Source organism: Solanum verrucosum, unplaced genomic scaffold (assembly GCF_900185275.1).
Source record: "Solanum verrucosum unplaced genomic scaffold, falcon-dt-bn FXZP01000049.1, whole genome shotgun sequence".
In the NCBI taxonomy this organism is placed as follows: Eukaryota; Viridiplantae; Streptophyta; class Magnoliopsida; order Solanales; family Solanaceae; genus Solanum; species Solanum verrucosum.
The window spans coordinates 1295698-1317564 of NW_026020221.1; the positions used below are offsets into that span (position 1 = coordinate 1295698).

General features: G+C 34.4%; 5 protein-coding genes and 1 non-coding gene across 9 annotated transcripts in view; 3 read left to right on the plus strand and 3 right to left on the minus strand.

Moving 5' to 3' along the window:
- LOC125831646 (uncharacterized) overlaps nt 1–21867 on the plus strand; it is an 831707-nt gene that overhangs the window by 787858 nt on the left and 21982 nt on the right. The gene's annotated exons all lie outside the window — the stretch shown is intronic.
- Nucleotides 119–1686, minus strand: LOC125831021 (uncharacterized). Its single transcript, XM_049510211.1, has 2 exons — nt 504–1686; nt 119–153 (listed from the first exon to the last, which is right to left on the minus strand). Exons 1-2 carry the CDS (start codon nt 1684–1686, stop codon nt 119–121), a joined length of 1218 nt encoding a protein of 405 aa, XP_049366168.1.
- Nucleotides 4995–8905, minus strand: LOC125831658 (GTP-binding protein YPTM2). The gene is made up of 8 exons (XM_049510830.1): nt 8797–8905; nt 6752–6824; nt 5971–6039; nt 5863–5910; nt 5591–5662; nt 5349–5504; nt 5173–5267; nt 4995–5091 (listed from the first exon to the last, which is right to left on the minus strand). The coding sequence occupies exons 1-8, from the start codon at nt 8808–8810 to the stop codon at nt 4995–4997; spliced, it is 624 nt and encodes a 207-aa protein (XP_049366787.1). The 5' UTR covers nt 8811–8905.
- LOC125831609 (monooxygenase 2-like) lies at nt 12408–15838 on the minus strand. The gene is made up of 6 exons (XM_049510777.1): nt 15527–15838; nt 14939–15085; nt 14291–14356; nt 14040–14202; nt 13523–13751; nt 12408–12934 (listed from the first exon to the last, which is right to left on the minus strand). The coding sequence occupies exons 1-6, from the start codon at nt 15778–15780 to the stop codon at nt 12429–12431; spliced, it is 1365 nt and encodes a 454-aa protein (XP_049366734.1). The 5' UTR covers nt 15781–15838; the 3' UTR covers nt 12408–12428.
- On the plus strand, nt 16205–16278 carry TRNAN-GUU (transfer RNA asparagine (anticodon GUU)). The gene has a single exon. It is a non-coding gene; the product is annotated as a tRNA-Asn (tRNA).
- Nucleotides 16946–21703, plus strand: LOC125831622 (uncharacterized). Of its 2 annotated transcripts, none has more exons than XM_049510791.1 (7): nt 16946–17320; nt 18497–18585; nt 18694–18769; nt 20413–20462; nt 20567–20911; nt 21089–21127; nt 21277–21703. In XM_049510791.1, exons 1-7 carry the CDS (start codon nt 17143–17145, stop codon nt 21454–21456), a joined length of 957 nt encoding a protein of 318 aa, XP_049366748.1. In that variant the 5' UTR covers nt 16946–17142; the 3' UTR covers nt 21457–21703. The 2 variants fall into 2 exon arrangements, with proteins under 2 accessions (XP_049366748.1, XP_049366749.1); XM_049510792.1 differs by lacking the exon at nt 16946–17320 and adding an exon at nt 17349–17438.

A 21867-nucleotide genomic window follows, 5' to 3' on the forward strand; every position in this document is an offset into this window, starting at 1 on the left:
TATCTTACAGTAGTTAAAAGAAGAAACGGGTTGACATCTGACATGAGAACCAATATTGCCATCTGCAGGTGGACAATTGTGACATTTTGGACAGAAAAAATACAGACCATTCTTGGCCTTACCAAGTGCCAGAGGGCTCTTCAGAGAAGGGCCCTGCAGTAAACAAGAAGAGCTGTTAAAGCTAACTATTCCCTTGAGTTGAAGAGCTAAACAGTGAACAGATATCAAATTGAACTTGAAGCTAGGTATAAACAAAACTTTGTACAAAGTCAGTGTAGAAGTCAAACAAACATCACCAATTTCAGTCACTTTAACCTTGTATCCATTTGGTAATGTAATGAGGAAAGGATAGGGTAGTGTTCTAAGGTTTGTAAGGGCATCTTTTGTGTAAGTCATGTGGTGTGATGCTCCTGAATCTATGATCCAAGAGCCAGCAGTTAATCTAATACATTTACATGACAAATCACCTATCTCATTTATAGAAGAATAGCAAGCAAGTATACCTGCTAGGTTCACTGATCCACCTGCCATGCTTCCTGAGCAATCAGATCCAACTTGCAGAGTTCCAAGTAGATTAAGTAGCCGCTCATACTGACTTTTGGACAGGTTCAATGGAATTTGTCTTTCCTGCTCAGTAGTTTCCTCACACTGGCCTCTATCATCCTCAGAGGCATGCACATTTGCTGCAGATCCTGAGCCCTTTCCTCTTGGAGCTTTTGTGTTGGTTGGATAACCATGAAGCTTATAGCACCTATCCTTAGTGTGTCCAATTCGTTTGCAGTACTCACAGAACAAATTTGACCTGTTCCCAGTACTGGAATTTCCCCTGAAAGTATTAGAACTGCTGTTATTGGAACTGCTTGCACCTCTGCCTGTACCTCCTCTATTGTAGTTCGTATTAAAGCCTTTGGATCCTGCATTGTATTGTGGTGACACAGATGCATTTAGAGAGGTGGATTCCAAGGCCATGTGACTAGGAGGCTTCATTTCCCTTTGCCTTTCCTCCTGTGACAAAATGGCAAATGCTTGTGCCATAGTTGGTAGATCAGACATCATGAGGATGTTTCCACGTACAGCAGTATACATCTCATTTAGGCCCATCAAAAAATGTATAAGTCTTCTATCTTGCTCAGCCTTATGCATCTTAGTTTTTCCACCACAAATACACACACAAGTGCATTGAGAATTGATATCAAGAGTGTTCATTTCTTCCCATAACTTCTTCATCTTAGTATAGTAACCAGTGACATCCAAATTACCTTGCACAAGGTCATTTATCTCCTTCTGTAGTTGATAGAGTTTGCAGCCATTAGTTTGGTCATATCTATCCTCCAACTCCTCCCAAAGCTCCTTAGCATTATTGACATATTGCAAGCTATCTCGCAGATCTGGTGATAGAGAATTTAAAATCCAAGAGGTCACCATGTCATCACACCTTTCCCACTGCATGAAGATTGGATCTGCAGAGTTTGGCTTCACGATTTTTCCATTTATAAATCCAGTTTTACTCTTAACAGATAAAGCCCTAAGAACTGCTCGTCTCCATGACCTGTAGCTAGTTCCGTCAAAAGCAACAGGAAGTAAAGCAGAACCTGCATTCTCTGAGGGATGCAAATAGAATGGGCTATTGAAATCCAATCGAGTTGAAGTGTTGTTAGCAGTCGCGTCACCTGGAGCGTCTCCCATAGAAGAATATGAAGGAGAATGCAATTACAGAAGAATTATGAAGATGAACTCACAATGAGCAAATTCGAAACAAAAAAAAACAGAGGAACGATAGTGAGATCGTTCAGAGAAAGTCAGGGAGGAAAATGTCGGCAAATCGAACTGAATACAATGTTCACGATGAGAGAGAGGAGCAGGAATCTCACTGCTCTGATACCATGACAAAACCAGCAGCATAAGCTGCAAAACAATATACTTCCTCCATTAATGGAGGTTGAGCTTTCACCAACAATCAGAGAAGAAGAAGAGAAAAGATATTATTGAGAATGTGAAAACTGAACTGTAACCAATACAATGTATGTGTATATATACACACTGATATAGTTCTCTAACAAACTCAACTAACTATGAATTGTAAACTTGTGACTCCTAACTAACTAACTAACTAACTAATTCTGTGAATTGAACAGTACACTAAAACTAACTAATCTTATCAGGAGTAATATTGATTGGATCATATTTATATAGACATTTTTTGAAAATATATTATCTTATCGAAATGAGTGATTTATTTTATTGGCCTAAATTGAAATCGGAAAAAAATATTATTTTAGAGAGATTATTAATTTACTGAATATTAATTTAGTGAGGTTTTATGGTATCCTAGTTATTGAATCAAAGTGTGAACATGCTATACAAACATATTGTGGAGGAATAGACTATCTTGGGGGTGTTAAATTTACTGTCTCGGTGAGTCAAAATGGATTGTAAAAATTAATCGGACGGAAATGAGTTGGGATAAAAGCTGAATCATAACTTAGCTCACTCAATTTTCACTTAATTTTAATGGTTTTTTTTAAGTATGTAATAGATCGTTTTTTCTTTATATATTATGTCTATAAATAACAATATCAAACAAAATTTCACATTTGTCAATTTTGGCTATATGTCAATGATTGAATGGATTGATGATCCATCCTTAATTAAACGAATTGTGCTTATCATATTTTATGAGCTAATTTGATCACTCTGCATGTGCTTGGCAGTTAGTAAATGAACGAATCAATTGGATGAGAGAATGTTGATAAAGGGTTAGATAAAAAAAAAAAATTAAAATCAAATCTCATGTTAAAAAAAAAAGATGGAGGGATGATAATATTAATTCGAGTCTGCTGAATTCATAGTGTGTCCTTAAAAAAAGAATGAATAAGCCATAATAGTGTAATGATATTTCAAACTCCATTGTAAAACACATACAAAAATCAGTTAAAGTCACACTTCGAACTTCCCTTGCAAGTGCATATAACATTGCTAAAAAGAAGGAGAATATTTTAGAAATATAATTTGTAAGAGAATTTGAAGGTTGGGTACGTTCAATATGAACAACTCTACAAGGTGGCTTTGCGTGGAAATATGAGTTTAGGGAAACGGCTATGCACAGTAAAATAATGAAAAAAAACAACAATGAAGGGGAAACTAAAATATTAGAGTGAAGTGTAAATAATACCCCTATATTATCGTTTTCTTATTGAATTTTATATCTAAATTATTAGATGTGTGAGTTTTATATCTAAATTATCATTCATTAGTTTTACAAACACACATCTCTCTTTTATTACACTCTATTGATTCACTTTTATTCAAAAAAATTGTCACATGATCCTTTACATGGTCAAAATATTTCACATTGAGAAAAACTAAATAAATTATTAGAATTAATTAAAAATTAAAGATTAAAGTATCACTATCCAAAAAAATAAAATAAAATTTAAAACATCTCTCTTAGCCCCAACACCTCCCCTCAATTCCAGCCCCTTCCAAAATAAATAAGATACTATTTGTTTAATCTATCCTCCCCTCCCCCCCCCCCCCCCTTTTTTTTTTCCTTTTCATTTTTTTTTTCATTTTGGGTTAAATATATAAATGTTTTTAGGGAAGTATTTTCTACTTGCGGCAAGATTTTTTTTGAAAATAAAATTTTCATTATTATTATATTCGATACGCAAAAGGAGAAAATAACTTTCCGAAAAGCATATGAGCGCATATATATATATATATGTGTGTTTTTTTAAAAATATGTGTGTGAATTGTCGGGAGGGGGTTAGTTGAAAAAAATCATTTCCTTTTGGGATTGTGATAGTTTAATGTTTAATTAATATTAATAGTTTATTTAATTTTTTTAAGGTGGAAAGATTTATTTATGTGAATGATATGTGGTAAAAAAAATTAAAATAAAAAAGAGTGTATTACACACATTCAAAGTGTGTTTCTCAAATTAATGTGGTGATAATTTAGGTATGAAACTCACTCTCTCAACACTTAAAGTATGAAACTAAAAAAAGAATAAGATAGTTTAGGTATGTATTTTGACACTTTTTTTTAAAATCAAAATTTGTAACTGGGTTTTAGCTCTGGAAATTTATTTGTAAACCAAACTAGATTTATTTATGATATATTGCCACGTATAGGTCCAAAATCTGTTAAATTTGTGTGTTTTAACAAGATAATAACTGAAGGTACTATTAAACTAGATCTTCATCCTAAAAAAAATATAATGAAATGTCAAATTTGTGTACTGTTTTAGCAAGATAACATTTTTTTTTTTTTATAAAATAGAGATAACATAAGCAGGTCGGGGCTCATGGGCGAACCCAAGATTTAAAGACAACGTGACACTACTAAAGGCAAATGCAGCTTAGTTGAAGCACCAACACTTAATCGAAAAATATTGCCAAACATAACATAGTACACTCTATGACCGAATAGTATTGTCCCTAAGTATACACTGTGAAATTGCTAGTTCAAATCTCACTTGGGGTTTTTCAATATGATTTTTCTTGAAAAAAATTGACAAAAAGAAAATATTTTAGGGTGCAAACTTAATTATATGATCCTTATTTAGAAATATATAGATATATATATATATATATATATACTTTTCGAAGTGAACAAGTGCATATGCACCCACTCCCTCAAAGGTGGGTCCGCCCCTGGCGGGGGGTGGGGGGGGGGGTTGAAGCCCCATTGTCATTCCTAACCACTAACTCGTTGATAACTAGCATTTCCCACATAATCTGTTAGACGTTGGGCTAACTTGTTCAGTTACCATTAAGTTCAAGGGTGATTTTTAAAGCTGAAGCAATATTAAGTATGGAATGAAAGCAAACCTACTAATTCCACCCATATTCCTAGTTTTTGTACAAAAATCAAATACATTGCAAAGAATGGGGGTTTTGGCGAAAGGCTGAAACATCAGTCAAACCATTGCGACTAATTTTACATGCTACATCAGATCAGAAGCATCATCGTGCTAACGTAACTTCATCCTTTCAAGTCAAGCAGCAACCACTCTTTTGGTTAACAGGTTGTCCACGGATCTGCACAGTTGGAGGCCGAGCATTATTTGATGCAGGCTGGCTCGCCATTCTACAAAATCAAAGAATCATCATACAGAGATTTTTCAGATGTATATCTATGAATGACTAGTACTTTGACGAATTCGGATACCTGTTCTTGATTGAAGCAGCCATGGCCATGAAAGCCTGCTCCACATTGGTTGCACTTGTTTCCATGAATGGAATACCAATTTCATCAGCGAAAGCCTACATATTATGCAAACTCTATTCACCCATGTATTCATTGTGGGACAGTGTCTTGAATAAAAGGTGTAGCAGACTTCTTACCTGAGCTGTCTCAGTGGAAACTACTTTTTGCGCTGTGAGATCACACTTATTTCCCACAAGAAGCTTGTTTACACTATCACTTGCATATCGATCAATTTCACTCAACCATTGCTTGACATTATTGAAGCTCTCTTGATCAGTCACATCATAAACCACCTGAAAAAATGCCATCAGAACAAGACAACCTTGATAAATAAAAAATGAAATCAATGAACAAGTATAATAAATAATTTATTTCTCACAATTATGCCATGAGCCCCACGATAGTAACTGCTGGTGATTGTCCTAAAACGCTCTTGACCAGCTCTGTCCCACTATATGTAACAAAGCAGGAACATTAGATTCTAAAGGAACTAAAACAAGTTGAGAATGAATCAAAATATATATAGATTAATGATTCTGACTTAATTTCTGTTTCTCTAAATATATGGTAAACAACCCAGACACTCCTGCTAATTGCAATTCCTTTGACAGAGACATAAATTGCCTACGCACTTGGATTTCAAATACTTACAATTTGAAGTTTAATGGTTTTCCCATCCTGTTCCACTGTGCGGATTTTCTACAAGAGAATGCAATCGTCACTGATATACTGCAAACAATGATTACGAAGACATTGAACAGAATGACATGGATCACTTATGAAGTCCACTCCAATGGTACTAATGTAACTCTCAAGATACGAATCATCCTGAAAACCAGAAAAGAACAAAAATAATAAGGAAAAGCCCGTTTTCTTTCATACAGAATGTTATTGCTGGGAAGTTTAAAAGCAATACAAACTAAGAGTCTAACAAATTCAAATCAGAAAATGAGGACAACAAAAATATAGGAAATGCAACATCAAATTCATTCCATTCAACAGCAACAGAAGTTAAGGCAGTCTCAACTTGCAGGCCATAAAAATATTCAGAGGTAATTCCCTTCTGTACGAATATATTGGTAGATGATCTGAATGAAAGAATTCCTATATATTGTCAACAAAACATTTCATATTTAGATCACAGGTCAACAAGAAATAATAAAAGGTTTCTCAATCACAAACAAGCTGAACCTCGGTAAGCCCAAAAATTGAAGGAGAACCCCCCCCCCCCCCCAAACCCTTTACACACACACACGTATATACTTGGGGTCAGAGAGAGCCAACAGGAAACGACCACAACTTATACCAATGATTTTTTTTTATAATTTAAAATCACCAAATTACAGAAGCAGAGCATGCTATCCTTGCCCGTCATCACAAGGATAAAAAAAAGAGGAAAATCAAAGATAAAACAATGCATTTCCAATCCCCGAAAGAAATGAACCAGTAAAAGAGAAACTTAGATGAGGCAAAGGAAAGGGCCTTCTCATCACATTTCAACTGAGAAACAAATGTAGTAAAATTATGCAAAATTACTTACAGCAAATCTGAGAAGGAGACATGATTTGCCAACTCCAGAATCTCCAATAAGCAAAAGCTTGAAAAGATAGTCGCTGCACAGAAAATTACAACATCAGATAAGCTATATAAAATCAAAATATGTCCAGATAAATATAATATACAACTATGCAGACATTCCATGATTCCTAATATGATAAACATCCATAATTACATGTCTAGGTAAATATAATACATAATCATGCAGGCATTCCATGATTCCTAAGATGACCAAAATCTATAATTAATATGCCCATTAAACATCACATGTTTTCAGAGGCACAAATTTAACATCGCTATTTCTGTGGAAACAATTTCTCCTACTATGAAATACATAAGGAAAATCCTCAATCCAGACTTTGATAAATACCTCCACTGAGATCTGACATTAGTCAACATAACCACACAGGAAGATTGCCACAACAAGTTTAAGTGTAATAGTTAAATCAAATAAGATCCACATATAATCAGAGAACTTATGACGACTTGAAAGAGCAAGCTTCCACAAAGCATAACTAAAAGAAGTTAATTGAACTGCCCAAATTATTTTCTACTTTGTTCTACTTGAGATTTAATGTGGCCAACTTTTCACAGTGAATTGTAGGACCTACAGATAAAATCATCACATGAAAAAAACTTTTGAAGTCTAAAAACTAAAATAGAGTTATTACAAGTGCTTAAGAATTGCCTGAAAAACGCTGCTCGAAGTTAAAGAGAATTTGCTCCCAAAAACAATTCAGAACAGAGAGCGTAATGTCTAAGAGGTTTTTCAGATTGAGACAGTGCGATTAATATCTAGTAACTCGCCAAAACTAACATAATCCACCGGCCACCCATGATGGTTGAACTGTTGCCAATATTTAGATATTAATTCAGGTGTATGTCAAGCTTCAGGAATATCATGTTAGCACATGCCTTAAATCTTACAAGTCAATCTACACAAAACATCTAAAGCTTGGAAGCTTGCACAAAATTATTAATCAGAAGTTTTATACTGCTACAACTTAAACCAAAAAAATTACATCGCAATATTTTATCAAGAGCAACAAAAATGACCAGAAGGTATTACTCTATAGTATTTAGAGATATTTGTTTACTCAAAATTAAGATCCCAGCCTTCGTAAATAACAGATATTCCACTACTATTTGACCAAAGAAAAGAGCTGATTGCACTTGAACAAGAGTTCTAAACAGTTAAATCAAAACATCCCTCTACTTAACTAGAACTGCTATTTGAACCTTGAAAAAAATACATAATTAAGCTAAGAAATCAATATTTTGAAAGAGAATTTTAGCTTAGTTGAAAGAAAAATTAGCTGGAGAACCCAACTATAAACCAAAAAGATGGGTGAAATTGACAAAAGGAAAAACTATGAACGTAGCTTTCTGGTTTAATTTTAGAGATAAGTTGGATAGTTTCTTCTTTTAATTGAACCTCTCATCTTTTCTTTGGGGGGATCAGATGCATACTAATCCTTCAACCTCCCAGCCTCCCCTTCCTTTTCTCTATTTCTTCATCTTTCTAAATCTTCTTAGGTTTCTTCTTTCTTGATAGCGAGGTTTGGTAGGCATGCTTATTGTTAAGTTAAGCAACAAGAACATACCAAGTGTAGTCCCACAAAGTGAGGTCTGTGGAGGTGAGAGTGTACTCAGACCTTACCCGTACCTCAGAGATAGAGACGTTGTTTCTGATATCTCCTTGGCTCTATTGGCTTAGTTACGCTTAAATTTTTACAAGTGATGATTAGTTAACACTGTTAGCTTCCCTTATAAAGCAATAAAACTGCACGGATGCCAGATGCTGACTTCCGAAACAATAAGGTATCGACACTTCTACTACTTAGTTAAATCTCTGAAGACAAAATGCAAGGAGTTCAACTGAACTCCAATGAACAAATCCGATAAAGTATATTACTGAAATCGATCAATAATCATGATTCACAGATTCAGAGTATTCGCTCAACCAACAATAAAGGAAAATTCTGATTATTTTGCAGAAAACAAATGTAAGAGGAAGATGCTACTTACTATTCGGGATTCATGACTGCTAAACGTATGAGAACGATCAACCGGAGAAGAAGAAGGAAGCTGCAAATTCTACAAATATTTCAGATTTTTCGGCAGAGAAACTGATCAGAGAATCACAACAGTCGCCGACAAAGAGGAGAGAGTCTAAAATAATTTGCAATTAAAAGGAATGCATTCCACGTGGAATACAAAATCGTGTACAATTACAGAAATGGGCTTCTCTAGTCCTTTTTCGCCGATGACTTCAATTTTATCATGACTTGGATTGCACCCACTTATATTTTACTAATTATTACTACCTCCGTCCACTTTTAATTGTCATGGTTTCCTTTTTTACAATCAAACTATAAAAACTTTGATTAATATGTTACATGTATTTTTTCATCATATTGATATGCAAAAAATTGCAATTTATAGTACTTTTTGTATAGTTTTTAAATATCTAAATTTTTTGTTTAAAATATCGAATTAATGTAATTTTATTTGACTTTAAAAATTAATTAAATTGACTATAAAAAAACTTAACATGACAAATAAAAGTGGACGGAGGGAGTATAAAGTTTGTGATGAGAATAAATATGAAATTAAGTTATCGAATAAAGATATATGCATAATATAGATTAAATGATATATTGTCCAATATTTTATTGGAAAATGACAAAAATATTGTCGAACTATCGTAAATGGTAAGCAGATACCCTCCGTCATACTTTTGGGACATTGGTGCCCTTGCTGTTAAAAAACTAAAGCATATATGCCATTCACTCTAGCGAAAGACTAAATAGGGACACATGGCGCAATCTTATCCGTTGATCCGATATTTAATAAATGTCAGATTGGTGGATAAGATTATGACACGTGTATGTCCGTTAGTATAAAGGGTATATATGCTCTAGTTTTTTAACGGTAGGAGCACCAATGTCCCAAAAGTATAACAGAGGGTATCCACATACCATTTACGATAGTTCGGGGATATATTTGTCATTTTTCCCTATTTTATTTGGTGTTGACACTAACAGTGTGCTTGGTATGAAATGTTTTCCAATTTTCTCATGTTTGGTTGGGTTAAATGTTTTCCAAATCAACTCATTTTCCTCAAATTTAAGGAAAATGACTTTCCTTAAAAAATTAAGGAAAATATTTTCCAAAACTTTCTTCCAACTTCAAATTACAATTTTTGGTTGAAAAAAATCAAATTTTTTATTAAAAAATAAATTTAAAGCTTATTTTAAGAAAATATTTTTCAACTTCAATTTTTTTTTTAACCCCACCCTCACCCTTCACCCTCCCCCCTTCCCTAGCTAGTCCCCTACCATCCCCCAAAAAAAATTGAAGTTTGTTTTTAAAAAATATTTTCAATTTCAAATTTTTATTTTCACCCCATCCCACCCCTACTCTTGACTCCCCCAGCCCCCCCCCCCCCCCCAAAAAAAAAAATTAAAGTTATTTCAAATTTTTATTTTCACCCCATCCCTACCCTTGACCCCCCCCCCCTCTCCCCCCCAAAAAAAAATTTAAAATTTGATTTCAAGAAATATTACCAATTTCAAAAATTTATTTTCACCCCACCCCACCACTACCTTCGACCCCCCAAAAAAATAAAATTTAAGTTTGTTTTTAAAAATTACTTTCAATTTAAATTTTTATTTTTCACCCCAACCCGCCAGCCCCAGCCCCAACCCCCACTACCCCCCCCCCCCAAAAAAAAAAAATCAAATTTGTTTTTAAAAAATATTTTCAATTTTTATTTTTTCACCCCCACCCCACGCCTACCCCCTTCCCCAATCAGCCCCCCACCCCCTCCAAAAAATTTTTTAAGTTTGTTTTTAAAAAATATTTTTAATTTCAAATTTTTATTTTTTTACCCTATCGCTCCCCCGCCCCCCCACACCAGCCCACCCCACCCAAAAAAATTTTAACTTTATTTTTAAAATATATTTTCAATTTCAATTCAAAAATTATTTTCTACTCTCTAGTAAAAATAAAAGATATTTTCTCAAAAAAAAAATAAATTATTCATAAACTAAACTCTAAAAAACAATTTTCGAAAAATATTTTCTACTCACCAATCAAACATGAGAAAATAAGTCAAAAATATACCTGTTTCCCAGAAAAAACATTTTCCTTCGTACCAAACACACCCTAAATCCTAGTGAATCTCGCTCAATGGATAGTCACTATTTTCTCGTTAAATATATAAAAAGATGAGAATAATTTTTTTTTAAAAACTTAGTGGCAACATTGTTAAGTTAGGCTATATGAATATAAAATAGTTAGAAATTATTTTGGATCAAACAGTGTGGTGTTTGGATTACATGTGTTCCATTCGGTAAATTTTTAAAAAATAAATAAGATTTGAGCTTATATTTATTACTTTTATTTTCATCTTCTAAATAGTACTTTAAAATCTTAATAAAATACTTAGCCTAACATCTCAAAATTGTGGATCCTTTTTTTTAAGTATACTCAAGTGAAAATCAGTACAAATATTTAAAGCCTTTGCAAATTGATACAAAAATATGAGGTTGAAGGGACAATATTCATGGTTTTAAATTAGTCAATGGAAGTTTCTTTAATTTTCCAAATTTATAGCTCTATATGGAGGAAACATGATTGAAAATATTTTGAAATGTTTGTGTTTTGATTCTTGAAAATAAATTTATGTTTTTTCATAGATGCCTCATAAAGGATAATTCGGTCATTTGACGAAACTTTAAAAGGTGGCTGAGCCGGTAATTTCGTAGATGCCTCATACACGAGTGTACTTTTAGTTGTATTGAAAGTAGTAATAGCGCGTGAGTGATATCTTCAAAGAAGAGGAAAAAGATCCCGTCAAATACTATTCCCTCAACTAATGTTCAATGGTCTCTTAGATTAATGCATCGTGTAAAACGAATTGACATATCTATTAAGAAAATAATGATTGATATAGTGAGTTTATCATTTTGCCCCTATTAATTATGAAATGAATGAATTTAAAACTTAAGATTTTCAAGAAGTTCTACATTTTTCAAAGTAATTAATTGAGGATATAAGAGGTAATTTTTTTTTTGTCCTATTTTGATTTGTCAAAATGAACAAGTAATTAGAAACAACTAAAAAAAAAGAAAACTAGACAAAAGTAATTAGGACCAGAGGGAGAAAATGATAAGTATGGTTGCACAAATAATTTTAAAATAAATTCATTCATGCTTCTCATTTATTTTTAAGAAATAAATTTTTATTTTTATTTTAACATATTAAGAAAACGTAATTACTTATTTTTATGTTTTATTTTTAGTATTAATTATTTATTTTTAAAATTATTTTCCAAGACATGATATTAAATTAAACATTAATTAAGAGGAATAATGTGATAAAATAATCATTAATTTTTTAACGAGTGTGTCAAATGCAAATATGATAAATAAAAGTGAACGAATAAAGAAAGGTTATAACTTTATAATATGATAAATATTAGTTGAGTGACCATATGTGATATCAACGAGATGTAATTGACATTAAAGTGTAAGAAGGAACTTTGTGCAGTATGTATAATAACAAACAGCAACGTTTGTACTTTTGATGCACACCTCAATTAAGTATAAATAATATTTGCCGATGCTAACCCAGCAACTAAATTTCTATGTTTGTTATAGAGGGTCAAATTCAAAATTAGTATGCTCCAGAACTGGTCCAAGCCTAACCAGCTTAGGTACAACAATGTTATCCCTAAGGGCACATATAACTGGATTATCCCACTGTAATAGTGCACCTACAAGGTATGCACGTACTGTTAATGGAAATATACGGGGCCATCTTTCATTTCCATATGCTTTGAATGCGTCCTCGACTGAAGTACGTTTAGACTTGATTGCTTCTGCAAGTTTTTTTGTCAAAACTATTGAATCTTCAAGTGCACAACAAGCACCTTGACCGAGATTTGGTGTCATTGGGTGCCATGCATCGCCAACCAGCACAATACTGCCAGTAGAGGCTGGAGGACTTATTGAGGGCCAAAGCCATCTATCTACTAAGCTGGTTCTTATGATTGTGTCGTCTGGTGTAAGATTGATGAGGTTTATTAGTTCGGTTGGCCAATTTCTAACGAGTTGTTCAGCCTGTTGTCTCAAAATAGATGGATCTGTTATCTTTGGACCTGTCGATAGATATTCAAAACACTTAAGATGATGAGTAATAGAAAAAGATAATAGAGAATTTTTGTAGGTCGTCTTTCAACTTTATTTAGAAGGTAGCATTATAAGTCCACCTACAGAGAGTTGCATGGGAGGAATAGAAGTTTTCAGCTAGTGAGAATCTAATCGAAGTGGACATTGCTGTCAAATAACATGTCCTCATGAAAGAAAACAGACACTATCATGTGCACATGGACGTTCGTTCCTGCCTCCAATTTACTAGGAGCATGGACATGTCAAGTTCTAATTCTGTTTGGTGAGTTTTCTCATATTGTCAGTACCAAACCCCGATAAAGGGAGAAGTTGCGGTGGGTTGACAACCAGAATGAAATTAGTCAATTTATGATGAATTCTCACAGTACATGACATGGACAGTGAATCATATAGCCAACCTCATCTTTCTTGTTGAGGCGCAATATTTTGATTGGCTTATCAAGTTCTAAGGGGTATAGAGACAAGACAAGTAAGTAGTTGATGTAAAAGCATTCTTGCGTCTGTCATGAATACTAAAGAGAAAGAAATAGAACAGACAGCTGTTATGAAACACAAACCTGGTGACGAGCTATTGTAGCAGATAAACCAATAGACTTTGGTTTCAGATACAGGAACATATCCAGCACGCACTCCTTTTCCATAGATGTAGTTTACTTTTGGTTCAAATGGCTGTCCTTCAGGGAAATATGCTAGGCCTCGAAATGCACAATGTCCCACATAGTTAGGCTCTGGAAACCCCATCAACTTGGCCACTGGTGACCGAATCCCATCACAAGCGATCAATATCTGTACAGAGATGAAGTTCAAGAAGCAGGGCAAGCATGAGAAATAAGTCCACTTGGTAATATTTTGAATAAATCTTACAGCTACAAAATGAGAATCATCAAAATAGTGAACAAGAAATTAGATTAAGCATTTTACAGCTTCCCTTGTCCAGTTGAATTAGAAAATAATGTTTTTGGCAATACTAATTTTACATTATTGCTAATTAAAGGAGATATAATCAGACAAATGAGAACAAGCACCACGGAAACCCTGCAAACAGACAACTCAAGAGCACATCTAACTACGTACCTTGGCAGATATCCGAATACCATCATCAAGTTCCAACAAGGTTTCACCATTTTCACTTCTTTCAATGTTTGCCAGCTTTGAGGAAAAAGAAATAGCATCTGGTGGTAGCCTACTGGCAAGTGTTTCCAGTAGGACTCTTCTCTCCACAGCACGGACTTCTTGACTACTCCATTTTCGTGGGATCAATGGAGAAAAGGATAAGAATTTTATAATAAATTCCCATGAAGCACAACAATGAGAGAGGACTATACCTTTCATCCTCATCTTTGAACCTGAAAGAGCGCAGTTCTCTTCCATCTTCTGATTTTATCGCCATCCTGCGAATCCCGGGATATTCTTCAAATATAAACCAGTGATTTTTTGATACAAATAGAAAGAAGAAGCTATGAGAAGCATATGTGCATGGTTTTTAGATAAACAAATTGCAAGCTACTCCTTATTAAAAATTGAACCACTAATGCCTAAACAGATACCCAAGGAAATCATTAACCAAGAGAAGCATCTTCCGCATGATTTCAGTATCAGCACCAGAAACCTCCAGAAGCACACTAATAAATGAAGAAAGAGAAGACAACAGAGAGGTTCTTCTACGTAAGCCACTAAAAGACCTCTCACTAATCTTGGGAGTAATCCGTTTAAGTATGCAGTATTATGTAATCTGATATGTCACACTAGAAAGTGTTATTTCCCTACACTCTGTTATCTGCAAATTCTAAACAGTAATCACTAGTCACTCGTGAAGTTCAGCTCTGGTTCTATACACTAGATATAAAAAGATCTCTGCTAGTGTAGTGTACGCTTACTTAACTAGCTGTTCTCTAAGCCCCATAGGAACAGCCAATATATAGGTAGATGTTTAAGCAAATGTATGAACAAGGAGTTCAAGTGAAACAACATACCCTTGAATTTCAAGAAACTGACTCCTGAGATCATTGCCAACTCCAATAGCATCCAATGCCTTCCATCCATTTTTAAAAAGTGTTAGCGAGGTTCCTCCGGTCCTCAATGATTCACCCTGCTCAAGTACCAATGTTCTAATACCCAGCCTAAATCACATTCATCAAACTTCTCAATTTCGCAAAAAAATAAATAAAAAAGTAATCATTGTAACAGCAATAGAACAAAATGGATATAGAAAATTCATAGACACCAACAACAAACCTAGTGTAATCTCACAAGTGAAGTTTGAGGAGGATAGGGTGTACATAAACCTTACCACTATCTTTATGGAGGTAGAGAAGCTGAGTAGACCAAATTAGCTAGTTTGTTATTAAAACTAACTGATTAATTAATTGGTTGTAATAACAGCTATCATGGAGGCACATATTTTATTATTTGTGAATCAAGTAGCTCAGCCAGTTAGTTTGACTACCTAAACTTTCACCTTGTTAGTTAGCGTTTGATTCCCGCAACTTATAGTTCCCTCCCCATTTCCCCTTCCCCTACCAAAAACAAAAAAAAATGGAGGCAGAGTTTGTGAACTGAACCTCTGAAGAGAAACAGCAGTAGCAAGACCAGCAATTCCAGCCCCGACAATAACAATATCTTCTTTTCTATCATCAGCTCGAGCATTTATAATGGATAAAGAAATGCGTCTGACTCGAATTCTGCTTTCACCTGGTGACCCTCCTAGTTGGGTTTTTGAAGATGTTCTTTTACTGAAATAAAGTGATGGGTTCGAAAAAGAAGAAAGAGAGATGTGGGATTTCACAAGCAACAGAGTGGAAGAGGATAAAGCCATGAAAATAGTTTGTTGGTGGAAAGAAAATGTGAAGAAGACAAGAGGAGAAATTCAAGTAGGTATTCCATAAGAATACGAGTGGTCGACATTTAACGATGTGTCAAAACTCAAAATCTAACTCTTTATGCACTAAACATCAAGATTTTTCCTCCGTAGACCTCAACCCAACCCCACCCTACACCCCTTTTTTGAATGCAAGCTTTTCCCGGTATTGTATCTTTGAAACGGAACGGATACATATGAGTCTGTAATTCAGATGAAGATAATTGGTTGGTTTCTTTGTTTGCTTCAGTGAAGTTTGAGCATAATGGAAATTTCTGAGGAAAAGTTTGCCGGTGTGCCATGGTTACCGGCGACGGTGAGAATAGTTTTTTTCTGAGATTGTTAAGATAAAACATGATTAACATAATATTGTAGCAACGAAGCTGGAATAGCTCAGTTGGTTAGAGCGTGTGGCTGTTAACCACAAGGTCGGAGGTTCAACCCCTCCTTCTAGCGTCTATTACTTTTGTGAAACAATTTTTACTTTTTAAGAATTCAAAATATATAAATTTTTGAACATCCACCTTCTAGTTTTAAATATTGCTTTGATTATATTTAACTTAATTTTTGCTCCAAAACAAAGACAACTTTTTTTTGGATTTAATTTGGTTTAAGTTTAAGTTTAAAAAAGACTGACAATCTTTAATAAGTATTTTTTTATATCTACAAAAATGGATAAGTTTGGTTATATTTTAATTTATTACAAATCCAATAAATCGATATGGAATTATTTTTTGAAAGAAGTATTGAAAATATTTTAAATTTGATGTGAATTATTAGTTTCACATTTGAACTATTGATAGCATTATTACGACTAATTGAACTTAAATAACCAACAATCTTGTAACATGAGTGAAATATAACCCTAATTTTCGCCAAATTTAGGGTGTTTTCAATATTTATCTCGTCTTTTTATTAAGAGACTTATGCTCTACTAGAATTTGGTACCACTTGCTATGTGATGTAATTGCGAATGTGTCTAAATTTAGTTAGTCAAGTAATAAAGTACGTCAATAGTTCGAGATAAAAGTAATAATTTACCTCTTGGCGTTTTGAGTACTTTCATTATTATTTTAAAAAAAAGGAAAATAGGCATGAAGAAATTTCTGTTTCAGATAAAAATGAAAAGGGCTGATGTAGGTGACTGACTTGGCAGTTGCTACAATCTGATGGTTCGGCAGCACAGGAACTTACCCATGATCCACCGGAAAGAGAGGGACATATAAATGCTTATTTCTACTTTCTTGCAGAAAGAAGCTGCGATTATTTGAAGAATTTTGCTGAACAAGACTGAAGACTGATTGTACATAAACAGTTCTAATGGAAACCGGCAGTAGTACAAGTAGCAGCAATAGTAATAGCAATGGCGTGATAGCTACTACAGAAGATAGGAGAATCAGAATAGAAAATCCCTTTACTTTGAAGGTTGGTCAAGTATTTACTGGCTTTGGCATTGGCTGTGGGATTGGAATCGGTGTTGGCCGCCCTTTAAATCTAGGTACTAAGCCATCTTCACCCTTCTCATTTCTTCCCATTCACCAAAAAAAAAGAGGAGGAAAAAAACATGAAAATTGAAGATTTTTGGAAACCTAAAGAAGGGGAACCCAAAAATTCAAGTAATTCATTTTGGGGGTGTAATTTTGTTTTGTTTTGTTGTTTATTAATGCCTTGAATGTGTAAAGATGAGATCTTTATGTTGTTTGTATTCAAATTTTGAATGTTTTGTGCTATGCTGCATTGTTTTGGTTACTTTCAACCCAACTTAAAACACAATAATCTATAACTCATTTTTGGGTGTTAAGTTTGTCCATGGTGTGTGTGTTAATGAAGTAAAAACATAAAGTTGAAATATTTAAGGTGTTTGTAATGGTTGGTATACTTTTCCTGCCTGTATTTGTGATGTTTGATGTAATTTTGGTTAGTTTTATTGAATTATTTACTGTTCTCTGTTTATGGATTACTTGCTTTATAACACCAAGTGAACACGAGTTAAGGAATATCTGAAATCGATATGCACATATTATATAGCCTTGCTAATCCTCCTTCTTGATGCTCTTCTGTTGTTTGTTCTTACTGGGTTATTCTGAGAGAGGATTCTCAGCAATCAATTTCTTAGTGTGTATGTGTACTTAAGCTCTGGCCATTAGAGATCAGATATCATGCGGGGGGTTGTTACTAATAACAAAGTTGGAGGCTAGGGGTTAATGCTCCTTTAGATGCTTTTTCATGGAAAGAACCAATTAGTGTACTCTATCTAAAATGGTTGATACTCTTAGTTGAATACTGTTGAAAACAAGAGATGTTGATATGTTATACGATGGTATGCATAGATAATTAGATATAAATGATGTGCAATTGAGCAGTCTGAGTGGTGTAGTTAGTGTGTTTTATCAGATTACCGTTTGTGTAGTCACATTGTTGTATTGCAGTCAAGTGCAAATTAATCCTGTTCAGCCTTTCTGCATTGTTGGGACTATCGAATTGCTAGTATCTAAAATTTGGAATTCATCAATTTGATCGAATTGGTTCAGGTTGTTATTTGTCACTTAGATTTTCTGTCTTAATATAAGTGCAAATGGGATTATGGTTTGAGATACTCTAAATTAAAGGACTTTGCCTTCTTTTAGATTGATATCTCTTTGAGCCTTCCTCACTATTTTATCTTGTTTTTTAGGTGCAATACCTATGCTAAATCAAGTTATGACTGCCACTAGAGGCGCAACGGATGCATTTTCTGGAGTTGGAAGACATGTTAATAATTCTGTATGTCTATTTGTTAAACTGTCTTCACAGTTCACATATTATTGTGATATACCTTACTTAATATTTGTTCTTTCACTGGGTCCTTATTGCTTTCTGTCGTTCCTGTAGTTGAAAAAGGTGGGGGCAAAAGGCATTGAAGCTGGCGTTGGATGTGGAGTAGGTTTTGGACATGGTTTTGGAGTCGGTATGTAGACTTATATTTGCTTTTGTTAAAGGTTATCTTCTTCTTCTTCTTTTTCTCTATCAGCTAAATTACGATTTCATTGATAAAATGCATCCAGTAGATGCTGAATTACAAAGCAAAAACAAAACATAGCGAGTTCCACAACCATTGAACCTTCTAAATGTTTCCGAGTGAGCTGACAAAGTTAAGAAACTAAACAAAATGTTGAAGGTTATCTATTAAGTTTTGCATTTAGGATGATTCATTTTGAAGTGGGGAAATTGGTAAACTCCTGTGATATTCCTAACCACTTTGTGTGCACTCTTTACTTGGAGAAGATTGAGCTGAAGACTTCAAAGATCTCTTGCAAAAAGAAATAAACAATAATAATGTTGGACAAGTAAGAGGTTCCATAGCTTATGACTGACAGTAGAAATAAGAACTTCTAGGCTGGTTTGAGGTTTATTTTGTTGCCAGAAAACAGTGAGATAGAGCATTTCTGTGGTCATTGGATTTTTTATCGAAAGGGAAAAATTTGACTCTGAAAAGAGGTATTTGAAATGCCACAGTCTGCACAAATGTGACTGGCTGATGGCAGAAGAAAGAAGAAAGACAACGGCCTAGTAATTATTCTGCTTAGCATTCCCTATGGATTAGAGCCTATGCCAAGTTGCTGCTTAAAGAAAAGAAGTGTCGCCAGATAGCAAAAAATCAACTCACAATTATTTACCATCGGATTGAAAGGATTCATCCACTTTGATAAGTTGGCATCACTAGCAAGTAAGAAGAAGCTTGTTTGTAATTATGTATGACAAGTAGGATTGCCGATGAGATGCAAAAACATTGCAAATTACTTCTTGACAGATAACCCCGACTTGCCAAAAGTTCAGTGCAAGATAATATAGACCACAGAAATTGTTTGAATTTAAATGATTAAATTAAAATCTCCTTGTCAGTATTTTAGAAACTTTTAGAAGTAAAACTAACAAGTCAAAGCTAAATGATTTAAAAGCCTGATATAAGTCCAGGCACTTATCCTGTCCCAAAGTAAACTTTTCCCTCTTTTCTTTCTTCTCCTTCAGAAAGTATAACATAAAACGATTAACATAAGCTTGACTGGCATACACTAAAATTGGAGTAAATGCTTAATTAGTTTGGCCTTTTCATGCTTGTTTGAGGCAATGTGTTAGTGGACTCCTTTTCTCATGTTTCGTTGAGTAAATATTGACAATACTATCCTTATGATTAGCTCTTGTCTATATTTTATCACCGTGCCATGTGTCATTCATCTGATTGATATTGAACTATGTGTATGATTGAATTTGTGTGGGATAGATTCTGGATAAGTGATCTCCCGTGCTTGATAGCTTTGCTTGGTGATAGTGGTGCCATGTTCATAGGGACCAGGTCGCCGTAGGTGTTTCAAGAAACTGAAAGTTGTTTGAGTTATAGATACCTTAGTCAAGGTTAATTGGGTTTATTGGAATGTAAACTTGTGTCTTGTTACTAAATTGTGGTCACAGACTCTGCGAATGAGATAAAGGAAGAAAAAAAGAAACAGAAATAACTGAATCATGAAAACATTATTTTATAAAGTTGTGTTAGGCAGAATTCGTCTAAACATTTCCTTTGTTAAATAACAAAATCTTGGTGATGCATGTCAGGTCTTGCTGTGAAGCGTGGAGTGGTGGAGCGGATTCAGTTGTATTTAATTGTATGCATTCTTTTCCGTAGTTCAGTGCTGCTAGCCTGCTACCATCTAAGATTTCCCCTCCTCTTCCACACTTAAGTTTTAACATAACTTCTCTTAAACTGCAGCAAGCCACGTCAAAATTAATGATGAAGTCTGGAATGTCTCCCGGCTTATCTATTGGTCAAGGCATCCTTCCACCATCCTTGCAAGCTGGGATGAAAACAGTCAGTGAAGCCTCTATTCAGAACCCACTGGGAATTGCCAATCCACTTGAAGTGAAGGTTCCACATAGTTCTTCTCCAGACTTGACAAATAGAAACACAAATTCTCTCTCTTCTAATGAAAATGACACTTCAAGAGCTAATGTCGGCTCTTCAGATGCATCATATATCAGCCGAACAGAGAAGGTTATTAGCAATTTTTTGCAGAGCCCACTTGTGAAAGGCGAAGACAGTACAACAAATGAGCTGGTATGTGAAGATGAATACACATTTCTCACAACACTATAGGTTAAGCGTAATTTATGAGGTCTCCTTGTATTTGTTGTATATCGTGCTAAGGATGAGATTCAAAATTGTTAGATGCAAATATGAGGTTGCTAATACCAAAATATATTAGTTTTAATTCCTGTACTTCTTTATTTGCAGTCTGAGCGTTTGGGATCTGTGAACAACCTTCTTCATATGGTAAGCTTTCATTTTGACTGTTTACACCACTTATTAAGGATGTTCTTAAACAGAATATGACTTACACTGCTGAAACCTAGTAGACTTACATTGATGATCTATGTTTATATGACATTTGAAGTATTGAAAATACATTTGCTGCATCGTAGGTGTTGAAACACCAGCAAGCGATTGATGAGCTCATGCAGGAAAATGAAAAGCTACGCGAGATACTGGTGAAAGACTTAAAAGTCTCGCCCAGTAAACTCCAAACCAGCTACTCTAGTAAAAGTAAGTTTCCAAATACTGAATGTTTCGAGTGCCGTAAAAAACAAAGGAGAAGACAATGATTGAATACGATATCTTTCTCTTTTTACATTTTTCTATTAGATGAATGAAAAGAATATCTTACATATTTGTCTACATCATCCAAGCAGAAATCAAGAAACTGACCTGCTCTTTTTGACCTTGGTGAATTTGCACCTTATTTTTTGGTTGTTGTATGAAAGCCTTTTGCTACATGCAATTAGGAAGCATGTGGATTAGCTTTTACCAAAATATGTGTAGGATGCTGCTGGAAACAGATATAACTTTTTTGGTTTCCCAACCATTGTCCGGTACCCACATTGGAACTTGTCTAAATTCGAGACCTCTAGTTAAGAATAAATGACTACTTACCACACTGCAACCCTTATCGGTGATAAATGACTACTTACCACCACACCGCAACCCTTGTTGGTAACACTCAACTATTCTTGTTT

Coding starts and splice junctions, on each gene's coding strand:
- LOC125831021 (XM_049510211.1), bottom strand. CDS start 1,686: ATGGGAGACGCTCCAGGTGACGCGACTGCTAACAACACTTCAACTCGA. Junction 154..503: donor TGGATCAGTGAACCTAGCAG/GTATACTTGCTT, acceptor TGTTTACTGCAG/GGCCCTTCTCTGAAGAGCCC.
- LOC125831658 (XM_049510830.1), bottom strand. Junction 6,040..6,751: donor GTCTCCTTCTCAGATTTGCT/GTAAGTAATTTT, acceptor TCTGGTTTTCAG/GATGATTCGTATCTTGAGAG. Junction 5,092..5,172: donor GCTGCTTCAATCAAGAACAG/GTATCCGAATTC, acceptor TTGATTTTGTAG/AATGGCGAGCCAGCCTGCAT.
- LOC125831609 (XM_049510777.1), bottom strand. CDS start 15,780: ATGGCTTTATCCTCTTCCACTCTGTTGCTTGTGAAATCCCACATCTCT. Junction 15,086..15,526: donor ACTGCTGTTTCTCTTCAGAG/GTTCAGTTCACA, acceptor AATGTGATTTAG/GCTGGGTATTAGAACATTGG. Junction 13,752..14,039: donor GTATTCGGATATCTGCCAAG/GTACGTAGTTAG, acceptor ATCTCTGTACAG/ATATTGATCGCTTGTGATGG.
- LOC125831622 (XM_049510791.1), top strand. CDS start 17,143: ATGGAAACCGGCAGTAGTACAAGTAGCAGCAATAGTAATAGCAATGGC. Junction 18,586..18,693: donor GAAGACATGTTAATAATTCT/GTATGTCTATTT, acceptor TCGTTCCTGTAG/TTGAAAAAGGTGGGGGCAAA. Junction 18,770..20,412: donor TGGACATGGTTTTGGAGTCG/GTATGTAGACTT, acceptor GATGCATGTCAG/GTCTTGCTGTGAAGCGTGGA.